Source organism: Salvelinus sp. IW2-2015, linkage group LG28 (assembly GCF_002910315.2).
Source record: "Salvelinus sp. IW2-2015 linkage group LG28, ASM291031v2, whole genome shotgun sequence".
Taxonomy (NCBI): domain Eukaryota; kingdom Metazoa; phylum Chordata; class Actinopteri; order Salmoniformes; family Salmonidae; genus Salvelinus; species Salvelinus sp. IW2-2015.
In genome coordinates, this window is record NC_036868.1 from 22,769,485 (window position 1) to 22,780,612 (window position 11,128).

Here is an 11,128-nt window from a genome sequence, read left to right on the forward strand (position 1 = left end):
CAGCAGTCAAGGAGGATGAGGTGGATGCAACGGATGCAAATGTGGCTGACAGGGGCTGGGCGGGGGAGGGTCTAGGTAGAGGATGAAGCTGCCAACCACGTGGTCACAGAATGATCAACTTTAGCTGCGTTGGAAGAAAGCGGATGTTGCCCATTTTCAGGGAAACAATATGTTTTTTCAAATCTGACTTCCATTTCCCTTGAAAAACGGAAGGGACTCCGCTTAGGCGTCTTTCTACGCCTGTTACGTTAGGTTAGAGAATGAGAGTTGTGCAGATTTTGTCTGTGTCAGCCTGTCAGGTGTATGCCTCTGCTGTTGAATATGTCAATCTGAACCTGTGGTATAACCTGTGTATAATTTCCCCATGTTTCTATACCACTTGCAGTATTACTGTACATATCTGAAGTGTCTGTTGGAATTATACAGAGCAGACAGTAAATCAGTTTCTTGTTGAAACATTGATTACAAGGGTCTAAGGGCAAACAGGGCATACTTGTGCTGACGGTATTTATTGTGCTTTCCGTGTATCTGCTGTACAATTTGAAAGCATCACACATTACACAAATCTTGTATACATGAATTACATTTTTATTTGTGGATAGGATCACCTTTCAGTATGATCTTACATTGATGATTGCTTTGGAAAATGGTAGCACCAGGGGCAAACATTTATTGCCTATTACATCTGATTGATTCCAATTCAGATTTGTGCTCTAGTCTATGACACCATGTCTTGTTTTGCACACTTTGTACAAAATAATAAATGCAGTACTACAGGATATTTCTTAACGTAGCTCTTTATTAGCTAGCTATAACTGGCRTGTTCACGTATCGCCAACCAGGATCAAACTGACCATGACCTAACCATTTGGGTGGTCTTAACCAATCATAGCACAGTATGATATGGCGGTAAAATGCATCCAATTATAATTCAGTATGTTTACACATATGAATATTACAACTAATTGCTCACCAATACTTTTTGAATGTGCAAAGGTTGTTTGTTTTTCTATGTTGCCAAATGAGACCAGGGATGATAATATAGCAGCAGCATACCATTTCCATACAAACCACAGCTATCCAAATCAAATATTGTGACAGCATTTCATCCAAAAGAGGAATTTACAGAATTCAGCTTTTTTTGATTATGATAATACTCTATAGATGTATAATGTTTATATTTATGTACATATATGGCACTTGATGACATTAAATCAAGAAAATCCATTTGCCCACAAAACGAAAGCAATGGGCGCTTGGGTGTAAATAAAAAGAAAGAATAAATGAATTTAAAAGTTCCAGGTGTCAGCATTTGCAGCACCCCCCCCCCCCCCCCCCCCCCCCCCCCCCCCCCCCCCCCCCCCCCCCCCAATTGAGTGATCACATAGGTTAAGGTCAATGGTGCAAGCTCAGGCAACCAAAACAACGATAGTGCTGACATCAAAGATGTGAGATGAGTAATATACTGGAAGAATGTATATCATTTGAGTACATTTGATCCTAAAACTGCCAAATAATGTGTGTGTTTCATTGCTATAATGGTATGTGGTGTGTAAACCCGGTGGAATGTCGTAAAAACACCATCACACCACAAATTGGATACATTTTGGCTCATTATTCATATATAGTGCAAGTATTTACTCCATGTTCAACAGCTGACGTGAACGACAGAGTGAATGTCAACACATACATTATATGCTTTTAAGAAGCACTTTACAAAATATAGGCTAAACCATAATCTATAAACGTTGCATCAGTGCCTTCTCATAGATATATGACAAACGTTTGTTTTTTAGGTGTCAGTAAAAGACAAATAAAATCGATCTACCCCACCTACTTCGCAAGCGAAGTTGGTGTGATAAAATATACACCACATTCTTGTTAAATATATTTAAATTCTTTGTACAATTGTTCCAGTCAGTGGTGCTGAAATGCACAGCTCTCGCACTTAAGCCGCATGCAAAAAAAATAAAAATACGCTACATATTTGCAACTTCTTCGGTGGTTTATCTACTTCTGTGTCTGATACCACACAGCAAAGAAATACACCAGTTGGAAAAATCCAACGCATGCGACACACTGCACGCAGTGCTACGCACCACAACCTTGTCCAGCAGATGAGTCGCAGTGGTGCGGATTGCCTCCCATTGAAATGAATGGCCCTCCGCGAGAACCCATACAGTTTGACGCAACCGGTGTCCACGAGGCTTGTCTTGGGCCTTCTCAATATGCTACACATAGGCGGAGTCACTTGATTGAGTGCGGCCGAAATTGGGCATGCTCATTCTAGGCATGTCTTTGTTACGGATCTCGTAGATGGACTTCCTCCTGGCCTGCACGCCTTTGACAGCTACTTTGATCTTCTTCCATCCAAGATGATTGAGTTCAGCCAAGTTCAGGAGCACACAGACGCCACTGACCGCAAACATGAAGACCAGAAACACAGTCTTCTCCGTGGGTCTTGAAACGTAGCATTCTACATCTTTGATGCAGGGGTATCGATCACACTCATATACCGCGGGGACATTGAATCCGTACAGGAAATATTGACCCACCAGGAACCCTATCTCTAGAGCGTTTCGGAAAACCACTTGGATGATGTAAAATCTTGAGATGCCCTCCTGCCTCCTCATTTTAGACTTTCCACTAGTTCTCATGGCCGAATTTGGGATGTCCTTCACCTCCAAGCAGTCGGGCTCGGCTTCTTTCGTGGAGTTCTCCGTGTTCTGGAGTACTCCATTTACAATAGTGTTTTTGATCTTTTTGCTGTCGTCTCTTTTGATGGAATCTTGGCGCTTGTCCAAGGAGAGGAACACGGTGGAGTACCCCCGCTCCAAGCGCTCCTTTTGCTTGGCAGACTGGTGCACGGAGTAGGTGATGAAACAGAGACTAGGGGTACACACCAAAATAATCTGAAACACCCAATATCTGATGTGGGAAATGGGGAACGCCTTGTCGTAGCAAGCCTGGTTACAGCCGGGCTGCAGGGTGTTGCACACAAACATGGACTGCTCGTCATCATAGACCGTCTCTCCAATGATCGCAACGATTAGAATCCGGAAAATCACCACCACTGTTAGGAGGATCCTACAAAACAAACAAGCGCACAATCAAAATGTTGCTGTTGAGATGTGCAGAGATGATCGGCTTAATCATAAAACAAACAGATAGACAATTAGCGATGGCAAACTAATACTGGCTCTAGTGCACTAAACGGGCGCTTGGGAGCTGTCCAGTGCTGAAAGCCACTAGTCAGTTCTGAAAGAAAAGCGCTACAGCACTATTCACCTCAAGCGTCAGCTCTCTTGTAACAAAATGTGCACATTTAGTGTTTCCAAAAACATTATTCGTGAATGTTATGTTTATGCCATGATCCCCTGTTGGTTCACATTTTTTGTATAGTCATGAATCTTGTTTTTTGCGTTTTTGTACCGTTCTGCACGCTTAATCGCTTATAGTAACCTACTTGGTCATCAAACACACACTCATGGTAAGACTTTTACAAAGCTATCCTCACGTTCCCTCTTACCTTCCGATCATAGTAGAGTGCTGTTGGACAGCTGCCTCCAAGAGACGCTCTAATATTGTCCACTCCCCCATTGTCATTCATTTGGAGATGATGGCACACCGTGCACCGTTCTTGTGGAATCTATTGTTTCCCTTGTTTTACTCTCCGGATGCTCCAATATCTGGAGAATGCATTGGTAACGCGCCGCTGCTGCGTGCGCTCCTGCCTTCTGCCTCCTGCGCCTCTGCTAAAAGATCACTTGACAACCCAAGCACTTTTGCTCGCGCGAGTCTGAGTGCTGATTAGTAGAAAGCCCTCCTATTTTTGATGGCGCGCGCTGGACGGCAGGTCGCGCCGTGCTTGAATGGAGGGCAGTTGAGTGTAATGTTGGTCGGGCGCTAATCCTGCTTTAAGTAGACTACCCTTGCGTCACGCGCAGACAGTTTGGTGGAGAGAGGCCAGAGACACCAGTTTTTTTTTTGTTTCATTATTCTCCAAGTATACTGCAGCAGATTCATCTTTAATAAAAATAATTGGTTATAAGCTCAAATCACGGGGGATGGCTGTTGCCTGTAAGACAACCACATGACAGTGACAGAACGAATAGTGGCAACAGAGGAAGAGAGAGAGAAGGGAGAGAGAGAGCGAAATAGGGGGGGGGGGGTAGGAAGGGGGATAATTGTTTTGTTTCAGTCTGTATTCCGTAGATTATTATTGTTGCAATGTTGGAGGGAGGGAAGGCAGATTGAAACATGCCTGCAGGGCTAAGCATTAATCGACCCTTGACCATGACAAGACATCCTACACATGATATCCTTTTCCGATGGCTATAGTCTGTCTAAAAACAGATGTTTTCATTTTGTCTGTTTTAGGCAAAACAACAATCCATTGTCTAAGCATTTGTTGGTATGAAAACCAGGACAATTCCTTAGATAAACGTGGCTGTGCGATTACTAGGTTGAGTAACGCTTTAAAGGGTTGCCTCAGAGGGTTTAAAGATAGCAACAACTTACTTAGTGGACTGCCACAAGTAGTTATTTTTTTGTGTGTGACTGGACTTAACATGTAGGCCTATGTGACTAATCTTCCTACTAGGAATTAGTTAGCCTGTATTATCAATGGATAGCCTATGGTAAACAGGTATGTTTCTCCTGAATTATGAAACAACAATAACCAATATGCTCCATCAGGTTGTGAACAGATGAGAGATGAGATGAAGATGGTATACAAGATCCTAGGTCTTGTATATTTATAAAGCAAATAAATATCCACATCATATACAGTAAATTCATTCAGGAACCAGTAAAATAACCAAATATAAATTGCATTTTGGTGTAAACAAACTGTACATCATCAACAAAACATAAAACAGGGGCCTGCCTGGATTTGTAACTTCCATATCGATCATAAACAACATATCCATAGGCAGAGGTAATGTACAGAGTTTTTGCATCCGTGGGCGTCTGACTGTCGCAGGGGAGAGCAATTTGTCAATGGGGCGCTTAAAAGCATTTCCTGTGAACGATGGAGGGGCCTGCCTCGTCGTACTCCTGCTTGCTGATCCACATCTGCTGGAAAGTGGACAGGGAAGCCAGGATGGAGCCGCCGATCCAGACAGAGTACTTGCGCTCGGGGGGAGCGATGATCTAGAGGAGGGGGAAGAGGGAAAGTCCTTTCAATATGTAGTGCATTATAATGCATCATACAGTTCATTATTTGTGTTACCGTGATTGGTCATTAGTAACACTGTGAGATTGTAGTCAGGTTGGTCTTAGATGGTCAGTTTGTGGTCTTCAGTAAGCAGGTGAGACTTGAGAAGAATATTTACCTTGATCTTCATAGTGCTGGGGGCCAGGGCGGTGATCTCCTTCTGCATACGGTCAGCAATACCAGGGTACATGGTGGTGCCTCCTGACAGGACGTTGTTGGCATACAGGTCCTTACGGATGTCAATGTCACATTTCATGATGCTGTTGTAGGTAGTCTCATGGATACCAGCAGACTCCATGCCTGGTGAGATAGAAGAGAACATGTTGTAAGTGAATGCTCTGGATTAGGTCTAACTGGTGCTGAAATGGACAACTCCCTCACCACTTTATTAAAAACATATGTTTGGCAGTAGTTGGTGTTATGTAGCTGTTGTAAAGGCTATGTGAAAAAAATGGGCCTTTTCTTGTCTTTTAAAGAAGTCAAAATGTGTTGATGGTCAATGAGTTACACAACACTTCTAAGATACCTACCGATGAAAGAAGGCTGGAAGAGGGTCTCGGGGCAGCGGAAACGCTCGTTACCGATGGTGATGACCTGACCGTCGGGCAGCTCGTAGCTCTTCTCCAGAGAGGAGGAGGAGGCAGCGGTGGCCATCTCATTCTCAAAGTCCAGGGCCACGTAGCACAGCTTCTCCTTGATGTCACGCACGATCTCACGCTCGGCTGTTACAATAGAAGATTCAAAGTTGTAGCAGTTTGGTCAAAATGGTGAATAACAATGGACTACCATTCAATATCAAACACACCGTATCCTCCTATCATATATGCCCCGGAGTTACGGACTCACCGGTGGTAACGAAGGAGTAGCCACGCTCAGTCAGAATCTTCATCAGGTAGTCAGTGAGGTCGCGACCGGCCAGATCCAGACGCATGATGGCGTGGGGCAGAGCATAACCCTCATAGATGGGGACATTGTGGGTCACACCATCACCAGAGTCCAGCACAATACCTTATTATATGAGGCAGAATAATATGTAAACCATGGAAATGGAATAGAACAGCTTCATGTTTAATGGTGTAATCTATGTTTCACAATGAAAGGTTGCATGGGACTCAGTATTGCACCTCTTAAATGTAACTGCATCTGCATGTTATGGAACAGAGTATTTCTCCTCTGCCCGCTTCTCACCTGTGGTACGACCCGAGGCGTAGAGGGACAGCACGGCCTGGATGGCCACGTACATGGCGGGCACGTTGAAGGTCTCGAACATGATCTGGGTCATCTTCTCCCTGTTGGCCTTGGGGTTAAGGGGGGCCTCAGTGAGCAGGGTGGGGTGCTCCTCGGGGGCCACGCGCAGCTCGTTGTAGAAGGTATGGTGCCAGATCTTCTCCATGTCGTCCCAGTTGGTGATGATGCCGTGCTCGATGGGGTACTTGAGGGTCAGGATACCTCTCTTGCTCTGGGCCTCGTCTCCTACATAAGAGTCCTTCTGACCCATACCCACCATCACACCCTGTAGAGGAAGGAAGGAAACAAACTTAGTCAAAACACAATTCCCCAAAGTCAAACACAGGGACAAATAAATGTAAGCTACTATAGCATAGGACATTCATTCACAATTAAATGGTCTAGTGGTAAGGTAAAATACAATTGTAAGCAGATTATCAAGGGTAATGCATAATGTATGGACAATTAAGTCTGGGAAACACCCAGTTTGAAGGTTGCATCCTCATGAATGTTTCATTGCTTTCATGCTGTGGACCTTACCTGATGACGGGGGCGACCAACGATGGAGGGGAACACAGCGCGAGGTGCATCATCTCCAGCAAAGCCAGCCTTCACCAGACCAGAGCCATTGTCGCACACAAGGGCAGTAGTCTCATCGTCGTCACACATGATGTCAGCTGGGTTTCTGTTTTGACAAAACGTACATTATGGCTAAGTATAGGCCTACAGATGTAGGATCTTAATTTTAGCCAGTTTGCTACAGCAGGAAAATAATCCTGCATCAACAGGAAATTGACATTTTTGTAGGGGTTGATACATTTTTCGTAAGGGAAAATCAGTATAGGCCTACAGTCTCCTACAGTATAAGGGCCATACAAGTCTAACAAACTTGTTTTAGGTCATTATTTATTTACATTTCTTTTAAAACCCTAGACTGGGCAGAACAATGTAAATTAATGTATTATTAATCTAATAATAATAATAATCTGTAGGTTATTATTAAATATGATGAATAATCAATTTCGCTTGTAGGTCTGAATCTGATGGAAAACGGACTAACACAAATAAAAAACATGTGCAACATTTAGGCTACAACAGCTATTTATTTTATCAATATCCAACAACAACAAAAAGAAGTGTCTTGAAAATTCAACCTGTCAAATTTTAAATGAAAGCCGATTAATAAATCCAGTTGTCCGGTTGCAAACTAGAGAAGTCCAATTCAACATCTTTGAAGTGGCTCCAACCTAGGCCTAGGCTACAAGTTTACCGTAGTAGAGTGACAAGTTGTCAGGTACTCACCAAGTAGCCTGTCCTCTGAATGAGCAGCGGTAGACTTGTGAGGGCAGACACCAATTTATACTCTACAAGTGCCACTACGCCCGGCGACCCCTTTCTCCTTATTTGGTAGCCAGCCCCTGCGCCATTGAGAGCGGAGTGGCAATGAACGGAAGGGCGGGAAGAACAGAGCAGAGGCTCGCTGACTCCTGAAGCCCCATGTATGGAAGGGAACCCGCGCGGACAGACACAGCTGTGTGACGAGGTGTGGAGGTATTCCCTCTATTTCTAACGCGTCAAAGTGAGTAGACACAAAGAATAATGTTATTTTATGGCCTTAGGTTTCATTAGCACACGCGTTGTTCCCTCTTATAGAATTGACCATGCCTTGGATTTAGGTTTAGACCTATATTTTCAGGGATGGGTTATGTGAGGGTTAAAAAATATATGTGAATCAACCCATCTTATTTTAGCTCTTAGCAATGCTCTTTATTATGAATGATGACTTTAATGTTATGACTTTAATGTTCAGTATATGACTCCATCCCTACTAGTGTGTGTGTGTGTGTGATGTGTGTGTGTGTGTGTGTGTGTGTGTGTGTGGTGTGTGTGTGTGTGTGTGTGTGTGTGTGTGTGTGTGTGTGTGTGTGTGTGTGTGTGTGTGTGTGTGTGTGTGTGTGTGTGTGTGTGTGTGTGTGTGTAATGTGTCACTGTCGTGACTCATAGGTGTGATAAGGAAAGCACGGTTAGGGCTTGCGTCATCCATCCAGTTTAGCCTATGAGTTAGTGATTCCTCTTCATGTAGGACATATGTTCACCAGTGGAGGCTGCTGAGGGGAGAACAGCTCCTAATAATGGTTGGAATGGAGTATAATGGCTGGAATGGAGTGAATGGAATGGAATGGTATCAAACAGATTCATTTTTATTTAGTACATTTTTTTAAATGGAACCTTTATTTAACTAGGCAAGTGAGTTAAGAACAAATTCTTATTTAAAATGACGGCCTACACCGGCCAGACATGGACGACGCTGGGCCAATTGTGCGCCGCCTTATGGGACTCCCAATCACTGGTGGTTGTGATACAGCCTGGATGAAGCACATGAAAACCATGTGCTTGATGCCATTCCATTTACTCCATTCCATCCATTATTAGGAGCCGTCCTCCCCTCAGCATCCTGCACTGACGTTCACACATGTCATTTCCATAATAGGAATGAGTTCAATATGCTTCAATATGAGCCGTTGAATGTCCCAGGGAGACCTTAGAGATGGATGAAATTCATTGGCTTTTATCGATATGCATACAGCCATATATAAAGGAATATGGAATTAGTAAGACCTGAAAGCGGACAATTTATGATCTGCTTGTGACATTCAATTGACATAGATAGGAAATGATTAATGAGACACATTTCATAAGTCATAATTGCACTCACTCCCCATTCCTCCAACAGTTGAAGCACATCATTTGCCATCTTTATGTTACCTTGGGATGAGTCTTATATATACATTTGAATATTTAGCCATGGGGTACTTTAGTGTTGGGTGTTTGAGTGGGCAGGAAAGCTTCACTTCTCTCCAAGTGATCACCGGAACTCTGATCAGTTCCCTAGTCATTCAACCCACCTTAACATATACATATATAGCTCTGGGGGTGAAGTTCCCCCTAGGAAGGCTTACAGATCTAGGATCAGCTTTCTGTCCCCCATTCCCAACCTTCTCCATTTAGTGGGGAAATGCAAAACTGACCCAGGCTCAGCATCTAGGGGCAACTTCACCCTACTACCTCTGTCCTACATACAATACAAACACACTCACACACCAGATATGCAAACGATGCTGACGGAGAGGTTATTAACTTAAAAATGATCAGTGCTGTGACTTCCTATGGTGAAATCAGCTGTCCAATGCCCAGAATGGAATAGTTAGAGCAAGGCCATGGTCACTAGGGATTATAGTCTGGCTGGCACAAGACTCTCCCTTCCTCACACGTTACATTCTCACTCTTACAGTGTTATTTCACTGTAAGAAACACATCACTGCAGCATCGAGTTATGCTTTTGTGCCGTGTATGTTTATCCTGATTCCCTGGACGTATATGTCTTTTTTTGTAGGTGTAAATGGGTTTTTGGTACCGTGGCTATCGCAGCAAGATTGACCTCTTCCTATCCTCTGACACTGGGGGAAGTCATGTGACTAGATGATGTAACAGACAACCACTTCTGCTTTACCCATAATCCCACCCGCATTCTCTGTCTGAGCATCTGTCAGCTGGCTCAGGTCTTCTGGCCTGGGGCAAATGGTTGGGGGTTGGGAAGAGGGGGGTCGAGGTTAGAAATAACTGGGATGTTTATAACTTTGCGATGCTTAACATGACAAAAAGTCAGATTTGTGATTAGCTTGTTTCACTGTATTTTGGTGGCAAAACAACTAGCCTGTGAAGTGTCCATTTCTAAAATTGATTTTGAAAGGCAAAATCTTTAGTGCACAAGTTGAAAAACTTAAAAGTTACAGTACATTTCAAGCTCATAGCTTTCATTGTACTGATGGAATTATAAGTATGGGCATGCAGAGGCTACTAATTTACAGTAATCTACTGTACGTCCCTAGTGGTTCTAGTAATTTCTTATAATTCTCTTGGGTGAACTTCTTAAACCGAATCAGCATTAAACTTAATTTCTTTAAAATAAGATATCATTCCGAATGAGCCTATTACTCTATGAAGTGAGGCTTTCATGTTTTATGTTTCTTAATCCTTTCCTATGTGCTAACTTTTTGAATCTTTCATACTGTACGCTTGGTTTTAATCTCTTAATGCTATGTACATTTTCTCATATATCTGTAACTTCTCCGGCTCCAATTCAACTGTGTATTGTATCATTTCCACACATCAATTTGTTCTAAATCTTTACTTTGAATACTGGGTTCTTTACTTTGATTACTGGGTTCTTGGTTTATTATACATGTTGAGCAGGATTCAACAGTAGACACCATAGTCTGCAAGTGTAAACTACAGTTTGAAACCCACGTTTTGTGAACAATATGACATCGGCATATTAGTCGTGTTAGAATACACTTGAAAAAAGTAGTTCTGGAAGCACGCCTCATATCCTGCGCTGCTTTGCATTCTGTAGGGGATCTGCATAAATGAATGTATTAACCTTCGGTATTAACTTAGGCATATCCATATTCATAAAGCGTTAATTATGCACAAGTGTAGTTGTTCCTTTGTTGCCTAAAAAAGCCATATATTAGCTAAGCCTATACCTGAACAGTGGGTAAGCGTTTGTTTGTCTTGACCTCACCACCCACGACTCTTATAATGTATTATATATATATATAAACACATTTTGAATACGTTTTGTGCTGCTGCTATGACAGATGGTATCTAGATTTGTTTAGT

General features: G+C 42.9%; 2 protein-coding genes across 2 annotated transcripts; both read right to left on the reverse strand.

Annotated features, from left to right (window-relative positions):
* Nucleotides 1-516: 516 nt before the first annotated feature.
* On the reverse strand, nt 517-4,172 carry LOC111954390 (gap junction delta-2 protein-like). Its single transcript, XM_023974107.2, has 2 exons — nt 3,530-4,172; nt 517-3,087 (listed from the first exon to the last, which is right to left on the reverse strand). The coding sequence occupies exons 1-2, from the start codon at nt 3,604-3,606 to the stop codon at nt 2,232-2,234; spliced, it is 933 nt and encodes a 310-aa protein (XP_023829875.1). The 5' UTR covers nt 3,607-4,172; the 3' UTR covers nt 517-2,231.
* Nucleotides 4,173-4,728: 556 nt separating this feature from the next.
* Nucleotides 4,729-7,853, reverse strand: actc2 (actin, alpha, cardiac muscle 2). Its single transcript, XM_023974106.3, has 7 exons — nt 7,748-7,853; nt 6,986-7,130; nt 6,407-6,731; nt 6,065-6,226; nt 5,749-5,940; nt 5,337-5,518; nt 4,729-5,154 (listed from the first exon to the last, which is right to left on the reverse strand). The coding sequence occupies exons 2-7, from the start codon at nt 7,112-7,114 to the stop codon at nt 5,011-5,013; spliced, it is 1,134 nt and encodes a 377-aa protein (XP_023829874.1). The 5' UTR covers nt 7,115-7,130; nt 7,748-7,853; the 3' UTR covers nt 4,729-5,010.
* Nucleotides 7,854-11,128: the final 3,275 nt, after the last annotated feature.